General features: G+C 43.7%; 1 protein-coding gene across 2 annotated transcripts in view; it reads left to right on the plus strand.

Moving 5' to 3' along the window:
• The window catches only part of CRYBG1 (crystallin beta-gamma domain containing 1), a 247,124-nt gene extending 235,477 nt beyond the window's left edge, over positions 1-11,647 (plus strand). For both annotated transcript variants that reach the window (XM_075597547.1, XM_075597548.1), the window contains 2 exons: positions 2,779-2,941; positions 9,921-11,647. In XM_075597547.1, the coding sequence (XP_075453662.1) occupies positions 2,779-2,941; positions 9,921-10,009 (252 nt within the window). In that variant the 3' untranslated portion in view covers positions 10,010-11,647. The remainder of the gene's footprint in view (positions 1-2,778; positions 2,942-9,920) is intronic.
• Positions 11,648-23,626: the final 11,979 nt, after the last annotated feature.

Below are 23,626 nucleotides of genomic sequence, written 5' to 3' on the forward strand. Positions count from 1 at the left end.
AAAACACAAATATTGTAATGAATAAAAATTAATGTAGAAAATATGATCATTTTGCTCACATTTTATGTGAGTAATACAAGCATTTCAGTTGTTCCAAGTAACCAACTTATATGGTGTGATGCGTCGTCACTGAAAGGACAGGATACTCCCGGCAAAGATAAGCAGAGGACACAGGGATAATGAAGAAAACTTTATGTAAAGCAATAATAAAAAAAATAGCAAACACTTACAGGTAAGTAAGCTAACGTAGTCAGTAGGACCCTCAGGGTCAGGTAGTGGGTGGTTCAGTCCTGGAGAAACCCTTATTCTAGCAAGCCTTCGTGGTGGCCATCCACATAGAGTCACTTTGTATAAGGGTACAAATGTCCTGGGTGATCCTTCACACTCCCTCTGGTTCAGTAGGCTGTACTTAGTCTCTGCAGTGGAGCCCTACGCGTTTCGTCAGACGTGACTTCTTCAAGGCCTGAACAGGAGTCCCACTGTGACAACATCAGAGAGCTACAGGTGCTGCTGCTCACACAGGGAGAGGACGCCAGGGACAGGATCAGAACGCCCCTTGAAGAAGTCACGTTTTCCGAAACGCGTAGGGCTCCACTGCAGAGACTAAGTACAGCCTACTGAACCAGAGGGAGTGTGAAGGATCACCCAGGACATTTGTACCCTTATACAAAGTGACTCTATGTGGATGGCCACCACGAAGGCTTGCTAGAATAAGGGTTTCTCCAGGACTGAACCACCCACTACCTGACCCTGAGGGTCCTACTGACTACGTTAGCTTACTTACCTGTAAGTGTTTGCTATTTTTTTTTATTATTGCTTTACATAAAGTTTACATTATCCCTGTGTCCTCTGCTTATCTTTGCCGGGAGTATCCTGTCCTTCCAGTGACGACGCATCACACCATATAAGTTGGTTACTTGGAACAACCGAAATGCTTGTATTACTCACATAAAATGTGAGTAAAATTATCATATTTTCTACATTTTTTTTATTCATTACAATATTACACTATTTGTGTTTTCTTCTGTTTTTTTCTATCCTTCTGGATGAGAGTGCGCACTGGACCCGTTTCTTTCTACTACAACTATAGTGGATTTGGATCGAACCCACATCTTTGCGGCACCCATCACAGGACTATCTACGACTATCGTAACATTTATTATTAATGTCTAAATATACAGTATCTTTGCGCTCGATTTCTTGTTCTCAATATATAGAAACTAGCCAGATTCATCTACAAATCATCATTATTGTCACACTAACTGTTGCTTGCTGCTGTTTTTCACAATCAGCAAAACTATTTCATGTGTTCTCCTTTTTCCAAACAAATGCCACATGAATAACAAAAGACCTCAGTGATGTGCTAATGCTTGTTTTGTTTGTGACTTATAAACAGATATCACTTTATTAGGAATTAAAACTTGTATGACTAGTGTTTATTTGTATTTCTACATTTGTCCTGCTAAATACACACAACTTCTCAAAAGGGGAAAAGTGCGCAATCACTCACATTATTCTACTGAAGGCCAAAAAATCTCCCTTAAATTGTATTAGACTTCTTTGTACTGGAAAATTATTACAATATGACCAAAACGTATATAGTCTTATTTACGTATATACTTTTTTGACAATATATTTCCTTACATTGCTGTAGTTGTTCCATACTTTTACCAGGGACCTAGGTCTGTAGTGGAATATCACTGGCAGTAAACAGCAGACCAAGGTACTGATTTGGAAGGTCCATTCATTCTTGTCTCAGGCAGCACAGCCGCATCCAAACAATAGTGTCACTAAATGTTTTATAAATGCCATTTTTAAATCTTTAATCCACCATACAGTACATATTGTAATAACTTTACTATGGTGTATCAAGATATTAATCTTACATGTTCCGAGAAAGGAGAAACCAGTCATATTAGTGTGATACTGCCAAAGCTGGAACTAAAGCATTACCATGTTTATAGTCCTTAATTCAGAGCATGTCCTCGTTTCTGCTACTAATGCATACTGTACTGTACACGTGAAAAAAGCAAGTTTGTACAAATGGCCCTTTCTTTCACTCTGCATCCTTATTACATTATTACACGCCTCTGATTACTTTGTATTTATCTGAGGTGAATTGCCTTTTCTTTTTTTTTGCATGCTCATAAACACAATTAACATAGTATATATTCTAAACCTGCTTGGTGACACAGACTTGATCTCTCCAGTCGTGGTGTGGCTGTAGAATTTTTTTTTTTTTTTACAAATTTAGTGAACAGTTTAAGCATGTACCAATTAGTCATTGCTATCTGTTGTTATGCTGCTTGTAGCTGGGCGTTCAGAATTACACAGTATATCTGATTTATAGTATGTTTCAGAGCTTGAAGGATGTGCCACCGATCTCCTGCCATATACTATATCCTGCCTGTCTTTAAATCAGTCTTCCTGGAAAACCTTTATTGCTAGTCATCCTACTCCATGCAGAATAAATACGCTGATCTATTTATCTCTGAGCACCTCTGTAACTAATATGCCAAAGGCTCTACCACTTACATGCCCACTTATCTCAATGTGCCCAAACAGGTTGTAACTTTGCTTTAATGTGTTGAAATATTGCACCTATATGGGCTTTAGCAGCATCTGCTTCTGCAGCGGGCAAAGTTTTACCTATTTTGCCACTGGAAAAATCAATTTGAACATGTAAAGCATGTGATGGCGAACATTTCATAAAAGTGAGTGTTTCTGATATCTTGTCTTCCCACCTAATGTAGTTGTTTCCATCCCTGTATCTGACAGATCGCTGAAGACTGCAGCCTTACAACCTCCGGAAGTTTGGTAACTGCTGGCAGCAAACTTGGCTTATCTCTGGAGCAAGCAGGAGCAAGCATGCACTGGAGTATCAGCCCTGACGGCAGAATCTACAGCCGCACAAAGCCAAACCTAGTTTTAGACATCAAAGGTAACACTCCTGATGACATAAGAAAGTTTTTAAAAACATTAAAAGCTCTTCATAATTAATATGTATGTATAATTAATATTTAATGGCTGAGTGCTTTCATTTTATTACAACTGTAGTTTATATCATGCGTTGAGCAACAAGGTGAGGCTTTTACTCATTTGGGGTTCCTCAGTAGTGGAGAATGGCTGAAGGGCAGTAGAGGTCAACCAGTGTAATTATTGACAATTTTTCTGAAGTTGGGGGATCTCTACACTTTTGTAACTACCCCCCAAGTTGATATATACTTGCTGCATGTTACTTACTAGGGGTCGTACTTGTGTGTGAATGCTGCTTTCGGATGTCTCTTCTGTTAATACAAATAAATGTTCTGCTGACCTCCAGAATTGAAAATGAAGGCCCAATAGCTCTGGGTTCCTTATACATGAACCCACTGACACGCACTCATTCACCTCCCTATGCAGACTCTCCTCCCCACCCCTCTCCACTTGACACAATCATCTGTCGGATAAAGAGAAGCTTTGCTGCTGCTTGGGTATATTCTCTGACATTGACTCACTCTCCTCCCCACCTTGTCACTCAACATACTGTTTCCTTCATAATCTCCCAATACATTAACCTGCTCAAAACCTAAAAGAGCATTTCACCTGCACTTGTTACGACATGTTAATTTCCTGCTCTCATTAGGGGGCTAATTGTGTATCCGCAGAAGTGGCTGATCGGGCTGTTTTCAGACTAAACTCCCCACTGACTTCAGCCACTTCCGTGTATATAGAATAAGTTCCAAAGTTATAAGTTCCTCCGAGCATGGACCTTTTTGACATATCTGTGTAAGTTACTGTAGGCTATTTTGAACCATGCACATCTGTCATCTACCATAGCGTCAAGCTACAGAATGTGTTGGCAGCATGAAAATAAATAACAATCATGTATTATTTTCTGTACTACACTAACCCCGTGGTGCTGCCTGACTGCTGCTTGTAAAGACCAAGGCTCCATGCATGTTGTGACCATGCCTACATTTATTCACCCTCCGCTGCCTGGATTTGGATGGGTGAAAATGTGGCTTAAGGAATTAACTGATCATTCATATCCCACTGACTTTAAAAACAGTACTGCTTCTCCAGAAGAGCACATTTACCCAGTTACTTCCCTGGGTAAAGGGCTTATAATGCACTGCAAAAGTGTTGATGGCCCTCGGGCAGTAGAGGATGACTGAACCATATACTGGTATATCTCTCTTGTTTACGATGATCTCATTTCACACCTGCATTCATGCAGTGTTTAGTGTTACTTACTACCTTCACAGCTTTCATTTACACAGCTAGCGTGTAATACTAAAGTAACACATGTTCCCCCACCCTAAGGGAGATCCACTGCTGTTCAGAATTGTGGTAGATGTAGATAGAGCACAGCCAGGGAAATCCTGCTTCTGGTATCCAGAGAAGGGACAAAATAGCCGGGCAACTCCAAACTAAATCAGTTAGCTAGAGATACAAGCTCTATAAGCAAGCTAGCGATACAATAAAAACGGACTACATGAACGCACCATGTGCGTTTTTATTGTATCTCTAGCTTGCAATAAATTGATCACTTATTTAGTTTGGAGTTGCCTGTTTATTTTTTCCCTTCTCTGGATACCAGAAGCAGGATTTCCCTGGCTGTGCTCTATCTACATCTACCACAATTCTGAATCTACACCTGGATGGACTGCACGCCACAGACAATGTGAGTGTCCCTTGGAGTGTACAGGTAAAGAGCCCCAGTGCCTTATGATATACCCTGTACACAACGGACATTATTACACATATATCTACATTCTGGTTGGGTGTTTATTGAAGTGTCAATTGATGTGGGTGTCATGTGGACTCCACTAGACATTTATCCCCTCCAGCTCAATTATATTACATTGTTATACTGTGGACACTCAATCTTCATCTGGATACTCATTCATATATTCTCTGCAGACGGGACCAGGTCTAATTGTTGAGCACTACACTCACTCTACTAGATCCACTGCTGTTACCTGGTGTTGGTGCTACCTGTATGGCTCACAGAAGGCCCTGAGCATCCGCCGGTGGTAGTTGGGGATAGACAGGACAGGCTTTAGGTGCTGGGATTGTTCTTTTCTCTTGGTGTTACAGCGCCTCCATTCCCACAGGGCCTATCGTAGATATTTGCAGTCCCCTGTGGAAAACAATCTCACCCTCTCTCTCCCTGAAGAACTGCAGCATCAGGCAGGAGTATAAAACAGTAAAGGTTCTTTATTCTTCATACAGCAGTACATTAAAGCATACCAACATGTACACTCTTCTTTTGGTCCCTGGACTCAACCCCCAGGGCTTGAGGCCCCAAAGGTCTATCCCTGTTTTCCACACTCCCAGGTGGAGTGTGGGGTAGATGATCCCACTCCCCTGAGGGAGGGGAAGGAAGGGGAACCAGAGCCCTGGCTCCACACTTCCACAACAGAACTCCTACACTTGGAACTGCAGCTCCCTTTTGTTACCAGGGGAGGGGCTCCAGGTCTCAGCCCAGTATGGGCGATACCCAGGCCCTAAGCCACCCCCCTGTCACTCAAGGGAGCTGCTTACTACAGCAAGGGCAGATTTAACCCTAACACTGCCTGCGCTGGTACCAGGACTTGCGTGTTAGGCAGAGAAACTAGTAGCCAGGGGCTGCATGGCTACACTAATGCTTTAGCCATGGCGGATATCTGTATGTAGTAATGGATCTGAAAAAGCTTAAAGCTGCAGTTCAGTCAATATCCTGCATGTGTGTTTTTTTTTAATAAATCAGTTCTGTAGTAAGAAAAATACTTTTAGCATTTTCTGTTTTAAAAAAAACAACTTTGAAAGACCAATTTTCTTGTATTCTATTTTAACAGCCATTTGCTAAGGCACTGCCCCTTCATGTCCTGTCACAATCCCTGGCACACCCCTTTGTCAGCCCTGCCCTCCCTCTTGCACATGTCAGTGCAGGAGTGCTCATGAATATTCATGAGCTTCCACTGACAGACAAGCAGATTATAAACAAATCCCAGCTTTTAATATGTCACCAAATTTCGACCTATCAATACATGGAGAACGAATTGACCTGCAGCTATACAGTTCTTTAGCTAATTAGAGATTGCACACATAAAACTATTAAAGTAAAAAAAAAAATGTAAAAAAAAAAAAAAAAAAGACTGGACTGCAGCTTTAATCATATATTGGCAAAAAAAACCCTTCTGTATTTCCAGCTACAGATGTGCTCTTGCTTTGTAATATTATAGCCTTTTGGTCTTAGTGCAAAAGTGCTGTACTGTAAGGCTTCATCCATAGTGCAGGCTACAGAACGAGTTACGTAGCTCGCGCCGAAACAAACACTAGGACAGCAATGTAGTAGTGCATAGTGCGCGCGCACTAGCGCGTGCACATGTGCTACAGGAAGAGCAGCGCTTCGCAATACAAACAAGTTTATTTTGCACGTGCGATGCCGGGGAGGAGGAGAAGCACGGAAGCTAGTGCGTCCTACTATGGAGAAAGCCATAGGCCAGGTCCCCAGTGGCCGCTGTGGCGTGCGCACCATGCACCACAGCCCTATATGGGGCAGGCTCCAGTGGCTGCCTGTGTGATGCGTGCAGCGATGCGGTCACGTGCTCGGTGGGCAGCCAATGGAAGGGCAGATCTGCCCCGCCCCACGCGCATTCCCATCACTCCCCTACAGAAAGCCGATCGCGAGTCCTGAGCCTGGTTGAGGAGTTCCAGGGGAGTACAGACACAGCCCCCGGATGAAGCAGGGGTAGCGAAACGTACGTAGGGGCTGTGTCTGTACTCCCCTGGAACCCCTCAACCAGGCTCAGGACTCTTAGTGGACACTGCTCTCTACAGACTCTGCTATCACTCCATCCTTTCTACAGGACATCCACACTTACTATCCAGTGGTGACTATTGTACTCATATAGTATGATTCCTGTATTGTGTTTATTTTATACACAATCTCACTTTGGTTGTTGAGTGGTACTATTCATATACATAGATTCAGTGTCCAATTTCACTAACCCTCTTTTTTGACCGTCTGGTCTTGGGTTATATGAGTAGGTTATTTACACTTTCTGGTGCCATCTAAGTATGCACTTAATCCTATTGTAGGGTGCATTTACCAGAATTCATGTTTTTTTTGGGGTTCTGAGGGGACTGTTTTCATTTTATATTGTATAATCTATGTGTTTTTCTATTGAATAAATTCTATTATTATTTATTGTTGCTAGATGGGATTTTGCTTTTGATGGGATTCTTTTTCTTTCTTTTTTTCATATAATATTTTGTCCCTAGCACCGTCATCAGGTCATTATTACTATTTATTTGATCTTACTTTTTGATTATATCAATCTAAGTCATTTAGTCTAGTTAGTTGCAGGCTTTTGTGTGTGTGTGTGTGTGTGTGTGTGTGTGTGTGTGTGTGTGTATATATATATATATATATATATTTAACCCCCTGTGTGATGAACTCCACACACACTGCCCCCTGGCAGATTCCTCTCTAGTGTGCTTTGGACATGTGACTGTAATGGGCACGAGAGCAGCCAATAATAACGGCTGTGGAAGAGGAGGGACTATGAGGGAGAGGAGCCTTTAAAAAGAGGGGTGGCCATGTGAGTCACATCTGTGCGGACCTGAGTGCTATCAGGTTCAGTTGAGGATTGCTGAGTGTGCACGTTGCAGCAAGAGCAGAGAGCTACAGTGCGAAACGTGGACAAGAGTTCCAGCACCGTCACGTATAAAGCACAGTGGTACCGAAGCACAGGCCTGCAACCGTTAGTACACAACAAGCTCCCACGCTGTGCCGGCACCAGCACAAGCCAATATACCCAGGATTGGGGTAGCTAATACACTACTGACACTGATCCACACCCGCACAGCGTTACTGGGAATTGTGTTGTATTTGTATTCTGTGTGTAGTGATCCTCGGCAGAGGATTACAAGTTACCAGACTTAGGCTGCGTCCCCGCTAGCGCTAAGCGGGCGGCGCTTGCGGCTGTTACTTACATATATAGATGTATGTAAGTCCCCGCTCACACTGTGTGCGTGCGCTCGTGCGTGGGCACGCGCGCTCAGCGCTTAGATAAACAAAAAATGTATACTTTCCCGCACGCTCAACTACCCGCAATGCCCCCCTCCACCCCGCGCACAAGCAGGACACCCGGCGCTCATGCTTGGAGCGCTCTCCAAGCATGAGCGCGCTCAGCGCTTGCGGGGACTCAGCCGTAGAAAGGCATAAGTAAACTAGTTGTATCACCCATACTTTGTCTGTGTTCTTCCTGCAGTCTGACCATAGGCCACGTGTGACCCAGTAAGTTAGTAATAGGACTCAGGCCCCCGCCTTAGCAATAGTCATAAGTCTGAGAACTAAAAGTAGAGGGGTTACATATATAGCGGTTTCATATATAGACACCTTCCAGTGCCTGGAGAAACCTTATAGCTCATTCAAGCGCTGTTTGGAGTCTTATGGAATAGCAGCACTTACTAAATATGGACTAAAGTGCACGTTTGTATGTACGTCTTCATAACTAGAACTAATATGTGTTTATCTAATGTATGGGTAATTTGTGGCTTTATTTTTTCCTGTGCCTTGTTGTTCAGAGATTTTTTTTTTTCCAGTTTCCTAATGAGATGTCATACATTATTAAATCCGGTCTCCTATGAACAGCTCACAGTGACTCATTTCTTCATTCCAATTATATCAAAACATCTTGAATAAAACACTGAGCAAGCAGTTAGAGCCTGAGGACATCTACTTCCCGCTGAATATTCTGCAAGGGCTTGTCCGTTCCTTGCAGTGCTTTGTTCAGATTTGCTGCTTAATTGTGTAGAAGGAATAATTGTGTACATCCAAATGTTCTTATGCGAAGATACAGGCGCAATATACTCAATATTCAAAAAGCTCACCATAATGACTGTTGGTACCTATGGCACATATAAAAGTGGCTAGCCTAAGGTCTGAAGGATCTACCTTTGTTCTCCCACATCATGCTACCACTGGGTCGCTCCATATCCTTGATTACACTTCTAGATAACGCTAATTTATGTATGTATCACTTTGCAGTTGTTGTGTAAGTGTGCAATACAAAGGAGATATGCTTGTATATTTGTGGTTTAACGAGGGCATAAAAATGTGCCGCCTTTTATCTGTCATGGGCTTTGTTATCTGCAAATTAAACAGGCATGATATTTAACATTGAACTCTTTTGCTGCCAGTGACCAGAGCGCAGTATGTTACAGCACAGTATGGCAATGAAAGGGTAACAATGAAAGCACTGTGAAATACCTGATCCAAGCTTGAATGAGACAGAAAAAGGCCCTTATTACTTGCACTCATAACCTTTTGAGTTATAAATGTGTTAAAACATAACCTCGACTTCTTTATTTTGTAAATAAGCGGACTACTTTGGTCTATACATACACTGTGAATCACTTAATAAATAAGGACATGTCCTCCCCTACTTAATATGGAGGTTTGTATCTCCCCCCCTCCCCGTTGTACGAATGGGGGGTTGGGGGGAGGAGAGATACAAAACTCCCTATTTAGTAGGGGAGGACATGTCTATACTGTGCATACACTGAATCACTAAATAAATAATGACAAGAGCTGTCAGTTTATTTACTAAAACAATAGGCATGTTTCCTTGACATGTAGCCACAGCTGAGGTGTGCGTGTCTATTTTACAGCTGATACTCCTTATAGTGAAGCAGCATTGTTGTTCTCAAGCGCTACACATTTGGCGCCCGTAGCGTGCAGCACTAGCAGGAATACTTACCAAACGCTTTAGTTTCCGATGTTTCCATCTCAGAAAGGTTCTGTGGAGGATTGCACAGACGTGCTACAGTACATGCTCGTTTCGTGTAATGCTGCCGTTAAATACTTCACACCCAATATACAGCATTACCTGCTGAGATTACTGTAGCTACCTTTGATTTTCGGGCTGTTTTTCTTTTCCTTGCAGGTGGTAACCAGTATGACCAGCAACATGTCATCCTGAACCCTGTCACAGAAGGAAAGCTCACACAGCTCTGGGAGATATCCGTGCTGTAAGAGGAGACAGTACTGTGGACTTGAGATGCACAGAAGAAGCACATTGCTTTGACGCTGCCCTGCACTGTATGTTCACTAAACATACAGTTTCTCTTACTGCTGCTAAGAGAACCTGTGAACGTTTCATCGTGGATCCTGTTCCCTGTCGACCTTTTGCAAACCGCACCTAGAGTCAGCCCTGCAATTTTCTTTGTTGTAATGGACCTTGTTTACTGCAGCGTTGAAATGTATTTCTAGGTGTAATCTTGTTTCCAATTGGCTGACTTATGTTTTCCACGCTTTCCCAACCAATGACATTTGGTCCATAAAACGTAACACCTGTAAGCATATGTTAGCAGGCACGTGTACACGTGTGAGGATATACGTTAACCTTTCATACGTTTACGTCCACCCTTTCAGTGATGCAACACCTTACTGCTAAATGGGTCAGCCACTGCCACGTGGGACAGGTTTCGGCATAACATCTAATTGTACATATAATATTATAACACAGGGAAAATCAAGCCTATGGAGGCTAACATTTTATTGCAGGTGCTGTATACTGTTCAATAAGGCATTTCAAGGAAATGTTTTTTCTTTTTATATATATATATATATACATACCAAAAATGACTACTGTACTGTTCTGCCCATGGAACCGAAATAAAAAGTGATAGTATTTGTGATCCCTTGACTGCAAGGGAGACGTCAGAACCCGAGAGTATTCTCTAGCACTGCTGAGCTGCACACGACAAACAGTAGAGAACGGACAGCAAGTAAAAGGATGTATTCTCTTTACTGTTATTTCCTATCTGCTTGGGCTATTAGGTGACTGCATAGTTTTATTCTTCTATATTATGTAAGTAATAATGTAAGTAATAATTGGTTGTATTGTATCAGTGTCTTGGTGGGTTCAGCCACCCTCCGTAGCGGCTGAGCACACTAAAACGGTTTGGGCCATATTTACCAAGAAGTGCTTCCCCGTAAGACACTTTCTGCAACACAAGGCACCTCTCACAGCCATTCTCCTGAATGGCCTATATGGGGCAATATTTACCAAGCTGTGCAGGAAGGTGTCTTATAGAGTACCACTGCTTAGCAAATATGGACCTTTATGGAATAAAAGTACAAATTATGTTGGTTGAGCCAAGTGTTAAATAAGCATCATTGCCCTGGGAGAACAAGAGCTCAGCAAAGTCATACTACGGGACCTCCCCATACATGAAGCACCGATGGTGTACTCAGAACATTAGAAGGTGAAATACAAGCACTACAGTACAAGAGTACATAACAATCCAACAGTTGATGTTTCAGCCACGCATGCAAACAGTGTGAGATTTCTTACCCAGGACAGCTTACTGTACATAAGGAAGCTCCGCTTCAATCTAATATATTTCCAGAGAGATGCTGAGAATATGTTCTTTAGGAAGCATAGCCTTACTGTTTCCACCTTTGTTGCCTTGGTAAAACAAAAAAACACAAAGGGGTTTCCTAGAATATCTCATATTGCTGCGATCTTGCTGCGACGGAGCTGGTTAATATGATGTGCTGCTTTTTGTCGTTTATTTTCTTTTCCATTATATATGTGGATGTTTTCCTACAAACGCAACAGTTTTTGGATATCAGCTTTTGAAAAATAAATGTGAAAATCCTAATTGATATTTAAGGTCTTGTGTCTTTGACTGATCAGAGAACTCTGCGTACTACTTAACGTTAATTATTCAGAAGAGCACCTCCTCTCTGCTATCCTAATATCGCAAGGAAGGCCTGTATTAGTTTCATGGGGAAATAGTGATTCCCACCCTCCCTACTGCAGCAAATATCATTGAATCGGAGTATCTGCCTGTGACATTACAGTTTTTTGCTGGTGACATATGTTCTCAGTTATACTGAAACGCTGCATTACTTTCTTCCAGGCACACTTGCTAGACACAGATCAGTATGAAACAAACGTATTTATTTAACACTAGCTAAGAGACCCGGCGTTGCCCGGGATTAAAATCTCCCGCTCCCTCCTCACTCCCCCTGTCTCTTTCTCCGCTCCCCCTCTCTCTCTGCTCCCCCCTCCCCCCCGCGCACCTCCGGTCTCCCGCCCCCACGTGCGCAACTCCAGTCTCGCAGTCTCGCGCACACAGTGTCACATAGTGAGACACACACACAGTGTCACACACACATACAGTATCACACACACACTGTCACACACACACACACACACAGTATCACACACACACACAGTATCACACACACAAACAGTGACACACACACACAGTATCACACACACACACACACACACACACACACACACACACACAGTATCACACACACAAACAGTGACACACACACACAGTATCACACACACACACACACACACACACACACACACACACACACACACACACACACACACACACACACACACACACACACACACACAGTGTCACACTCACACTCTCCCATACACACACACACACACACACACACAGACACACAGTGGACAGGAGGAGGGGGGGGGGGGGTTGAGAGTGGAACGTCGGGCGATCCGAACAGGCAGCTCCCCACCTACCGCCAGCCGTGACTGCACACCACCACCCCACCCCCCCGCGCCCATCTCCCTCCCCACGCGGGCAAGGGAGCGCAGTGGGGAAGGGGACCAGAGGGAAGGGCATGTCCCTCGTGGCCGTCACTGCCCTGTTCCCCCCGTTGGCGTGCGGCGGGTCACTGCGGGTGGGGGGGGGGGGGTTGTTGTGCTCACCTCGGTCCCCATCCTGCATGACCCTACCATACCTGCAGGACCCCCTGATGCTGTGCTGTGAGGGAGACAGCACAGACACTAACCGCATGATGCTGCTGGCCGGGGCTCGGGTGAGCCTGGTGGATTCCCTGAGGGGCGCAGGCGGGGAGGTGAGCTGGGGGGGTGATGGGGGGGGGGAGCCGGCGGTCCGGGCCGCTGGGTGAAGAGGACAGTGGCCGGGTGGTTGTGCGTGTGTGTGTGGCAGTTGGGTGAGGCCGAGGGGGAAGGTGAGCTGCGGGTGAGGAGGAGTGAGGGTGAGTGGCAGTTGGGTGACGTCATAGAGCCACGCAGGCCAATGAGGAGGGCGGGGCAGGGATATGGACCAATCTGATTGGCCAGAGGCTGAGTGACAGACCCACGGACCAATCAGATTCACCACATCTAGGAACAATCTCACAAAATAAAATGTTATATATATATATAGATAGTGTTTAGTGATTTGCCTCAGGAGCTGCACTTCAGAACCCTGTCTAACTGCAGCTTAGAACTCCTCCTTTCAAGATGGCTGCCATGTCACCTCTCGTCTACCTCAGTCTTTTCTCTTAAATGTACAGTACTTGCTTGTAGTATTTACGGCTGTGACCTTTAGCTAAAAACCACTATGTGCCCGTCCTCAGACACTGCCATTCTTTGTATGTGCCCTCATACACTTAACTTACATATTTTATGGTGCGTAAGATGAGGGGGAACAGCTACTCTAATCAATAAACGCTGACCTAGCTTCTCCTTTTCTCTCCCACGCAGCAGAAATGTACCACTGCAGTCCTGAAAGGAACGGTTACACAACCGGGACAAGTCATCAACAAGTTACTCACACTTTGGCCCTTACTCTGTAAGGTGTGATAGCGCAGACGATGTGCGATGGCATGAAAAGATGCGATTAGCACGTCATCTGCGCTATCACACCTTTCAGAATAAGCCCCTTTGTGTGAATACGACACGAGAGCAGAGTCCTGCTTATGAATAATACAGAAATGTTAACTTGCAACTATACCTGGTGGCTCAGACAAAATATTTCTGCGAAGCATATCTCCACAAATACTAATTATACTAAATACTAATGAATAATAATTGTGTCAGCAGTGTTTGGAGCTTTGTGTAGATGCAACTACTGTGTGTATCCAACTGTATTCCTTTTTTATTTCAATATTTACCTGAGCAGACAAATTTGGAAGCAAAACCATGTCCGAGATTCTCTCATGTAGCGGGCAGTGGCTTTGCACCAGGTGTTACTTTCTCGAGGATAATCCCGACAAAGGTAATCGGCTGCTGAGAGATCACCCTATCCCCATACCGTAAGGTTTTACTTTGGAAAAAGGAGTGTGTAACCCATTCAGGGCAGGAAGAGTCTGCAGCATATCATTGGCCTCTCCAGAAATGAAAGTGCTGAATTAAACTAAATTAAATTTGCCCCAAAATGCCCATCTTTTTAGGTATTTTAAAAAAATGTATTTAAAAGTACTGTAATGCGTTTGCATATCTGTGAAGCATCATCACGTTTTGGTTCAGAAATCACCTGCACTAAAAGCACACCTCTGCAAGGTGCGCAGAAAGTCCCTTTGTGCTGCCACACGACTAGTTGTTTCTTGTTGGTTTAATTATAGATAATTAAACCAATTCCAGTCACCATTACCTGAAATGTATCTTTATTACATTCAACATCTCTTACACGGCCAGCTAATTGGGTTTCCTGTAACACACTTAAAGAAATGTGTGCTATTTTTCCCCAATTCAAATGCCAAACACTTCCTCTACTTATTTAATGTGGCGTCAAGCCAGGCGATGCGTCCGAGCGGCGTGTGCAATGCAGGCAGGAGGCAGCCGAAGGAGAGAGGGAGGCGTCGACGTGAGCGGTTCACCCTCATTGGCTGAACCGCTGACGTGACGCGGCCGTCGCCGGCTGAAAACAAAATCCAAGGACTGTTCTGGCTGCCGCCCTGCAGTTCATGTCTGCGCGCTCTGTCTGCAGTTTTCGATATAAGATTGCGATCAGCGTCAAATGTAAAGAATCTTTTTTTCATTCTTCCCCCAGCACACTGACGCGCAGGAAGCTTATTCAAGGCACAGATACTATGTTAGCAGACTAATACATGGCATTCAAAAAAACCCTAATCAATGAAGTAAGAAGCTATGTAACAGTTACCAATACAAGAACGGTTAACCCACGTGAATGGAGCTTACTTTGAGTAGTTAACTACACTGCCAAGCTTCTAACCATATTTACACAGTGGGATAACTTTCCTTAGTATCGGTGAATGCCGGTGAGGAATGAAGGAAAGATTCTTCACCTTTGACTGACTTTTTTTGGTGCAGAAGATTAATGCCACTTAATCAAAAACACAAGAGAAAAAACAGCATTGATTGTAGATGCACACTTTAATTGATCCATTAGCAGTGTGGTGCAAAACGCCTCACTGGAGCTAGTGGTGCTAAAATCAGCACACGACAGTTTCATACATGAATAGGCACGCAAGCATAAATTTAATATTGAAACTGGCATCTCCCACGTTTGATAAAGAGCCAAAATATGTAGCACCGTGCCAAGTTGTTTTGAAATGTCAGAATTACTTTAAAACAACAAAAACATGTGAAATGTTATGTTTTTTTTAAATAAAGGAGTTCTGTAGTATTAGATAATACTTATTGTATTTTTTTTATTATTCAACTCTTAATGCCATTTTTAATGAGTTTTAGAGCATCGTTGATTTCTCTAGCAGGTTTTAACCCACCTCCCCAGCAGTGCAAGATCTTTGTAACACTTTCCTGTTTGTGATTTGTTGCAAATGTTCCCAGCAGTTTGAGCTGCAAACTGTAACAATAGGTAATGTTACTTTAGTAATATAAGGATAAATTGTAGCTGCTGAGTTACACTGACCGAAGCAGACATTATGTTAGGCACACAATCAGGCCTTTTACAGATTTATAACAGAAGCACCAAACAATTGCCAGGTTAGGTAAGAATGTAGAATTGCACATTGTCACATGCTTGACATATACAAATAATAATAAAAAGGGGTAATGTAGTATTGCTGCTTTAAATATGACAGATCTGTGCCACTCTTAAATAGGCTCATTAAAAAAAACTACAAAAAAAGCAGTGCCGCGTAGGAGGTATAATAGCACTGGATCCACGCTGTTTTGAGCACTTTAATTAAGTTCACATTTCCCTGTTACATTCTGGTTTAGGTTCCTTTCATGACCGCTAATATCGTCATTAGTCAAGTGTTTTTAGCACAAAAAATGGGCACGGGCTGCACTCACAATGTGGGGGGGCACGGGGGGGGGGAGCCTAAAACATGAACTAGGTGCTAAAAACAGAGTAGATCTGTCCCCACTACTCATAGATATTGAAAGACTTGTGTGTAGCAAACAAGACTCTCTCTTGAAGGTAGAAATCCATTAAAAAATATATATTTTTTCTCTTGGGATAAATGTTGCAGGTGGAATAGAGGCATTAAAACAAGAGCGTCAATTTTTTTAAATCAGCAGTCCAAGCTGTCGCTTTTTGTATTTTTTTCGCCTTTAATATGTGCATCAATACAATCCACACAATGATTAGTAAGTTGCCGATCGTTCGGCGAAGATGTGGCTCGGGGGTTCACTAAATGGCTGTCAGTGCAGCAGAAAAGGGCCAAAGATGCAAAGTTCTGTGGGGAAGATCATATGACCAGGCAGTCGCTAGATACAATTGGTGCACTGCTAGAAGGCAGGCTTCAGAATAACAAGGGGATGTGACTTAGTAAATGGTTGCTATAGAAACAAAAATGCTTGTTACATTATAATACATTAAAAATGTAATTTGGCGCATTTTTTTTTTTTTTTTTTTAATTCTCATATTTTCCCATAGTACAGAACTGATATTAAAAAAAAAAAACGAGAGAGAAAAACCACGTAGGATATTGCTTGGTCTGCAGCTTTAAAGCTGCAGTTCAGTCAATATCCTGCATGTGTGTTTTTTTTAATAAATCAGTTCTGTAGTAAGAAAAAATACTTTTAGCATTTTCTGTTTTAAAAAAACAACTTTGAAAGACAAATTTTCTTGTATTCTATTTTAACAAGCATTTACTAAGGCACTGCCCCTTCATGTCCTGTCACAAGCCCTGGCACACCCCTTTGTCAGCCCTGCCCTCCCTCTAGCACATGTCAGTGCAGGAGTGCTCATGAATATTCATGAGCTTCCACTGAGAGACAGAAGCAGAAGAAAAACAGATCCCTTCACTAATGATGTCACCAAATTTTGCCAATCAATACATGGAGAACAAATTGACCTGCAGCTATACAGTTCTTTAGGTAATTAGAGATTGCCCACATGAAAATATTGAAGTCAAAAAATAAATTAAAGAAAAAAAAAGACTGAACTGCAGCTTTAAGTCTTCAAAAAAAAAAAAACTTGAAAATTTAAACTGAATATTAAAGACAACACTGCTCTCTGGTGGTTCATTTCCAGACTTACACTGAAAGTGATTGCTCAAAAGAAGATATAGGTACGTCACCTCTGCTTGGGTTATCTAACTAGGAGGTTCGCAAACTGGGGGGCGCGAGACTGACTGCGGGGGGGGGGGGGGCGGGGTTTACAGAGGCCCCACGCCCTTCCCGAAGGCACCTAAATGAAGTGCCGGGGGAGCTGCAGGGCCCCTGTAAACCTAACTTACCTTGCCTGCGGCGGCTTCTCACACGCGTCGCCATGGCAATGCGGCGTCACGAGGTCATGTGACATCATGTTGCAATGTGACGTCATGACACCAGAGCCGACGCCGGAGTGAGGGGGGTCGAGGAGGTGAGGGGACCGCCGGCAGGGGGGCGCAGGGAAAAACGTTTGCGCCCCCGTGATCTAACTCATGGAGTTGTTTTTGGAGAGTAGTATCACGTGATAGCCTGGGCTGCTGCCGCTGCCAGTCGCTTGTTGCTTATAGATGTAGTTGCTCTGGTGAATCACAGCTTTACTCTAGGGACCTTTTTTTTACATTTGGTAACCAAAAAAACAGCGATCATCGAGACACCAACCTTCCCGCTGCGGCCGCGGAGAAGGAGTCTGAGCCAGTGATGGGACGTGACAACTGTGTGAGGCTGGGAGATTGTCCTGTTGGAGTGAATGACCCGGAGAGACGTTATCACTGTACCAGGCGGTCGCGACGATCGGAGGAAACTGCGGCCCATGCAGCAGATCCCTAGGGTAAAGCTGTGATTCACCGGAGCAACTACAGTCATGTGAAAAAGAAAGTGCACTCTCTTTGAATTCTATGGTTTTACATATCAGGGCATAATAACAATCATCTGTTCCTTAGCAGGTCTTAAAATTAGGTATGAACAACAACACATGACATATTACACATCGTGTCATGATTTATTTAACAAAAATAAAGTCAAAATGGAGAAGCTATGTGTGAAAAAACTAAGTACACCATTACTGCTTCCATAGGAACTAAGATGCTAAGTAGAAGACAGGTGCTGCTAATCAAATGCCCTTGATTAATTGATCATTAGCAAGTGTGACCACCTTTATAAAGTTTTAGCACTTTGCTGGTCTGGAGCATTCAGGTGTGTGTTAACACAATGACAAGGAGGAAAGACATCAGCAATGATCTTAGAGAAGCAATTGTTGCTGCCCATCAATCTGGGAAGGGTTATAAGGCCATTTCCAAACCATTTAAAGTCCATCATTCTTCAGTGAGAAAGATTATTCAAAAGTGGAAAACATTCAAGACCGTTGCCAATCTTCCCAGGAGTGGACATCCCAGCAAATTCACCCCAAGGTCAGACCATGCAATGCTCAGAGAAATTGCAAAATACCCGAGTTACATCTCAGACTCTACAGGCCTCAGTTAGCATGTTAAATTTCATGACTGTAAAATTAGAAAAAGACTGAACAAGTATGGTTTGTTTGTTTGGAAGGGTTGCCAGGAGAAAGCCTCTTCTCTCTAAAAAGAACATGGCAGCACGGCTTAGGTTTGCAAAGTTGCATCTGAACAAACCACAAGACTTCTGGAAAAATGTCCTTTGGACAGACGAGACCAAAGTGGAGATGTTTGGCCATAATGCACAGTGTCACATTTGGCGAAAACCAAACAGCATATCAGCACAAACACCTCATATCAACTGTCAAGCAAGGTGGTGGAGGGGTGATGATTTGGGCTTGTTTTTGCAGCCACAGAACCTGGGAACCTTGCAGTCACTGAGTCGACCATGAACTCCTCTGTATTCCAAAGTATTCTAGAGTCAAATGTGAGGCCATCTGTACGACAGCTAAAGCTTGGCCGAAATTGGGTCATGCAACAGGACATGATCCCAAGCACACCAGCAAATCTACAACAGAATGGCTGAAAAAGAAAAGAATCAAGGTGTTGCAATGACCCAGTCAAAGTCCAGACCTCAACTCGATTGAAATGCTGTGGCTGGACCTTAAGAGAGCTGTGCATAAACAAATGCTCACAAACCTCAGTGAACTGAAGCAACGTTGTAAAGAAGAGTGGGACAAAAATTCATCCACAACAATGTGAGAGACTGATAAAGTCACACAGAAAACGATTACTTCAAGTTATTGCTGCTAAAGGTGGTTCTACAAGCTATTGAATCATAAGGTTTTCACACATGGCTTCTCCATTTTGGCTTTATTTTTGTTAAATAAATCATGACACGGTGTAATATGTCATGTATTGTTGTTCATCTGAGGTTATATTTACCTAATTTTAACAGATGATTGTTATTATCAGTTTGGTTGACAAATCACCAAAAAATCTACTCGCCACACAAAAAAATCTACTCGCCACCTAGTATCAAACGTGTGCTGCTTGGGCCAATAATTACTCGCCCGGGGGTTAAATCCACTCGCCCGGGGCGAGCAAATGAATAGGTTTGTCGAACACTGGTTATTATGCCCTGATATGTAAAACCATGGAATTCACAGAGGGTGTCCTTTCTTTTTCACATGACTGTGCATCCATACGCAACAAGCGACTGGCTGCGGCAGCCCACGCTATCACGTGACACTACTCTCTAAAAACAACTGACCTAGATGATCTAAGCAGAGGTGATGCACCTATATCTTCTGGTGAGCAAACATCACCTATATAAAAGAACTCTCCGAAAAGGTAAAATCACCCTTCCCTGCACGAATCACCTAAAGGATGTCATAAGTAATATTTGAACTGATGTCACCTTCAATCAAGGAGGATCATAGTACTACAATGACCTAATCACATCAGCACTAAAAAGAGAGGTTAATCCTCTTTCACTTTTAGACTGTCCTTCACTACACAATAGGACATCATTCTTATATAATGATGCCATGGCTAATTATTGGGACGCATAATATCTGCACTCTGGGAACGCTGTCCTCTGTGGACATACTGCTTTCCAGTTTTAGTATCTCAATGAGTTTTTCTGGACTTTAGTTGCACACAGGATACCATATTTCTATTCAACTGTTTTCAGGTATATTAAGCTGAATCAAGGTTCAGATACACACAATTGTGTTGGATGAATTGATATATTATATATTCTAATACATTTTTATTTTGTTTTATTTTTGTATTTTAATAAATGAAAATATTGTTAATGCAAATGTAAGATTTCCTATGCTTTGTCCTCAGGAACCTCGGTTTACCTAATTTGCTTGAATTACTAACACCTTTGTTAGATACCTAGGTTCCTGCACCAGAGTTTTTCTATCTATTGTATCCCTTCCTAGGGGAATAGAGACCTCTTTTCACCCAGGCTACAGAACTTCACTAATGAGCCACTCACCTCACAAGGTTAGTTGTTTCATTATACACTTCTTACATAATACCTTAAGACAGGGGAGCGCAAACTTTTGCTGCTGTGCCCCCCTGCCTTGCCTCCTCTGGTGCTCGCCCCGCCCCCCCCTTACCTTGACATGGCGTCAATGATGCCGTGGGGTCATGGAGATGAGTCCTGACGCCGGCAAAGTCAAGGTAAGTTGAGGTTGCAGAGGCCTCACGTGATCCCCAGCATTTAATTTAAATGCCTTGGGGGAAGAGTGCGGGGCCTCTGCAACCTCCGCGCCCCCCAGAAAAATCTCACGCTCCCCACTTTGTGCACCCCTGCCTTAAGACACAATTTTCCTGTAGATATCACACATTAGCGCCTTAAATTTTCTTTGTTTGCACTAGATGCAATTGGTGCACTGCTAGAGAGAGGGCAGGGCTCAAAAAGGGGTGTGCCAGAGCCTGTTTCAGAAGAGAAAGGGGATATGACGTTGTAAATGGTTGCTATAGAAACAAAAAATGCTTGTTACATTATAATACATTAAAAATGTCTTTCAGAGTGGTTTAAAAAAAATGCTGCAAGTATTTTCTCCTAACTGATTTATATATTAAAAAAAACACACATACACACGTAGCATATTGCTTGGTCTGCAGCTTTAAGAACGGAAGCATGATGCACATAACACAAGAAACCAGCATGCAAATATGGCCAGGTTCTCCTCTGGGCCCCTCACCTCCGGGAGCACTGCGGCAGTGTAGTGTGTCTGCGGGTGCTTCCGGAGACCAAGGCGGACCCCCTGTCATACAGGGAGGCAGGAGGGAGGTTGCTGTCAGCCAAGCAGGGAGTGCTCCGGTGCTCCGCAGCGCACCCGGCTAGCGGGGGCCGCCATCTTTAAAGCCGCGCATGCGCAGAACGTCCGAGGCTACAGTGGCCAGTAGAGGGAGAGGTGCGCATGAGCAGTGCAGGCACCCATAGGTGACCATTACAAATAGGCTCCACATGGGGAACTGTATTACCCAAGCAGCCCGTGGCTGCAAAATCACCTGCTACACTACAGCCAATAGGGCTCCTGGATCCTCCTGCTCTGCAATAGATACATTTGGTGCACTCAGGAGGCCACGCCAGTCGGAGCTGGGATAAAGAAAGGGTAGGGAGTGTGTGCAGGGTGTCTGTGGCCCCTGCACTAGGCCAGAGACCCTCATAGTTTGTGACTCCTACAGGGACAGGCCATTAGACAGGGACACTGCCCCATTTAGCAATTATAGTGTCAGGGACACAGGACGCCGCGCAGCCATTGTGGTCTGGGATAAGACCACCACCGCAAGGCACAGAGACTATCTTCACGGTGGGACCCTCCAGCTGGACACCACCCAAAGTGGAGACGGACTCTTCACTGACGACGATGGCGTGGGACCGGACGGCCCCCTTGTCTTCAGTTGGTGCAACTGGGTGCTGGAGTATCTGGCAGGTATCTCCAAGTGCACCAACAGATCACTTTAGTTGTGGGCAGCGCTGTCGCACACATTCGTGGGTTGACTGTTGTGGACACCACGGTGGTTGGGTGCCCAGGGGCACCTCAGTACTTCGGGGAAATATCCCATCCGGGTGTGTACACTGTGTTGGAGGACACTGTGGGGTTACGGCCGTGCGTGGCATAGTTGGTGCGAGTGTTTCATTGTTATTCCCTTTTTCATATGCATGCAGTAAACTGTTATCTATATCATTGTGTGTGTTACTGCATTGGGTCCTGTGACGGGGTTATCCAACATAGTAGGATCCCGCACAGGAGGAGGCGCTGTCACCGCACGAATCAGGCACACCCCAGGCTCCCAGCAGCGGAGTTTCAGGCCTCCTGTTAGCCCAGGTAACGCACCACGCACACTCAGTAGCCGCCATATCTCCCATAAGGTGGGGGAGACTGCGCTACACAGACATCACAGAACACCATAGTACTCAGGTGCACAATAAGTTCCACCCTGCAGTGTTTACTTTAGAGAAGGGTTTACACCAGGACAAGAAGAGCTGTTCAGCTAATTATCCCAAGGGCTGGATACAAAACAATTTACAAGCTGAAGAGCCAGAAGTATACAGCAACAAATATATATCTAAAAGGACTTGCATAGTTACATAGTAGATGAGGTTGAAAAAAAGTCATGCGGCCATCAAGTTCAACCTATGCTAAATTTAGACATCAGATACTTTATCCTATATTTGTAATTACAGTATATTGATCCAGAGGAAGGCAAACAAAACCCCAGTGGCATCTCATCCAATTATATATCATAAGGTGAAAAATAAATTTCCTGACTCACTCCAAATAATGGCAATCAGATAACTCCCTGGATCAACATCCTTCCCATGTATACTTATTTGGTATATCCCTGCATACCTTTCCTTTCTAAAAAAAAGTCCAACTTTTTTTTGAACAACCCTATTGTATCTGCCATCAGTCTCCATGGGTAATGAATTCCACATTTTAACTGCCCTCACTGTAAATAAAGAAACGTTGTAAGCATTAAGAACATCTATACCACATACTTTTTTATTTTTATTTGAAAGGAGTTTCAGTGTGAACAATTGCACTTAGCTACCTAAGCAATTAAATTGGCAGAGGCAGACCATTCAATGGCCACTCCAAGGTGCTTCAGGGGCAAGATTTGGCCCACGGGGCAGCACATTGAGGAGACTTGACCTATGCTTTTGGCGAAAGGAATGGGAGTCATGTGACAGAGACTAACACTTTCAAACATAGAGACAGTGAGCACAAATGTTTGGGATGAGACAGAAAATAGAACAGTAGCTCAAGTAGGGTCAAATGTTTTAGGGTAAGGAGGCAAAATATGTAGACATATGGGCCAAATGTTTCTTATCTCACATAGGAGCACGTCCCAAGTGCCGGGAGAAGTTATCGCACCCGTTCCGGCAATAACCCCCATTGACTTGGATGCCAGTTAACACAGTATAAGGTGTGACGACGCCCCATACTGCCATTTGATTCATGTGCCCAATAATTTCTATTCTCCTAGAAGTAGAACAAGTTATTAACTAAAGCACACCCATTGCCGTGTGATCTAGGGACCGTCTTTGAACACATAAGGATTGGGATGGAGTTTAGATTTCTG

This window comes from Ascaphus truei, chromosome 4, assembly GCF_040206685.1.
Source record: "Ascaphus truei isolate aAscTru1 chromosome 4, aAscTru1.hap1, whole genome shotgun sequence".
NCBI classification, from domain to species: Eukaryota; Metazoa; Chordata; class Amphibia; order Anura; family Ascaphidae; genus Ascaphus; species Ascaphus truei.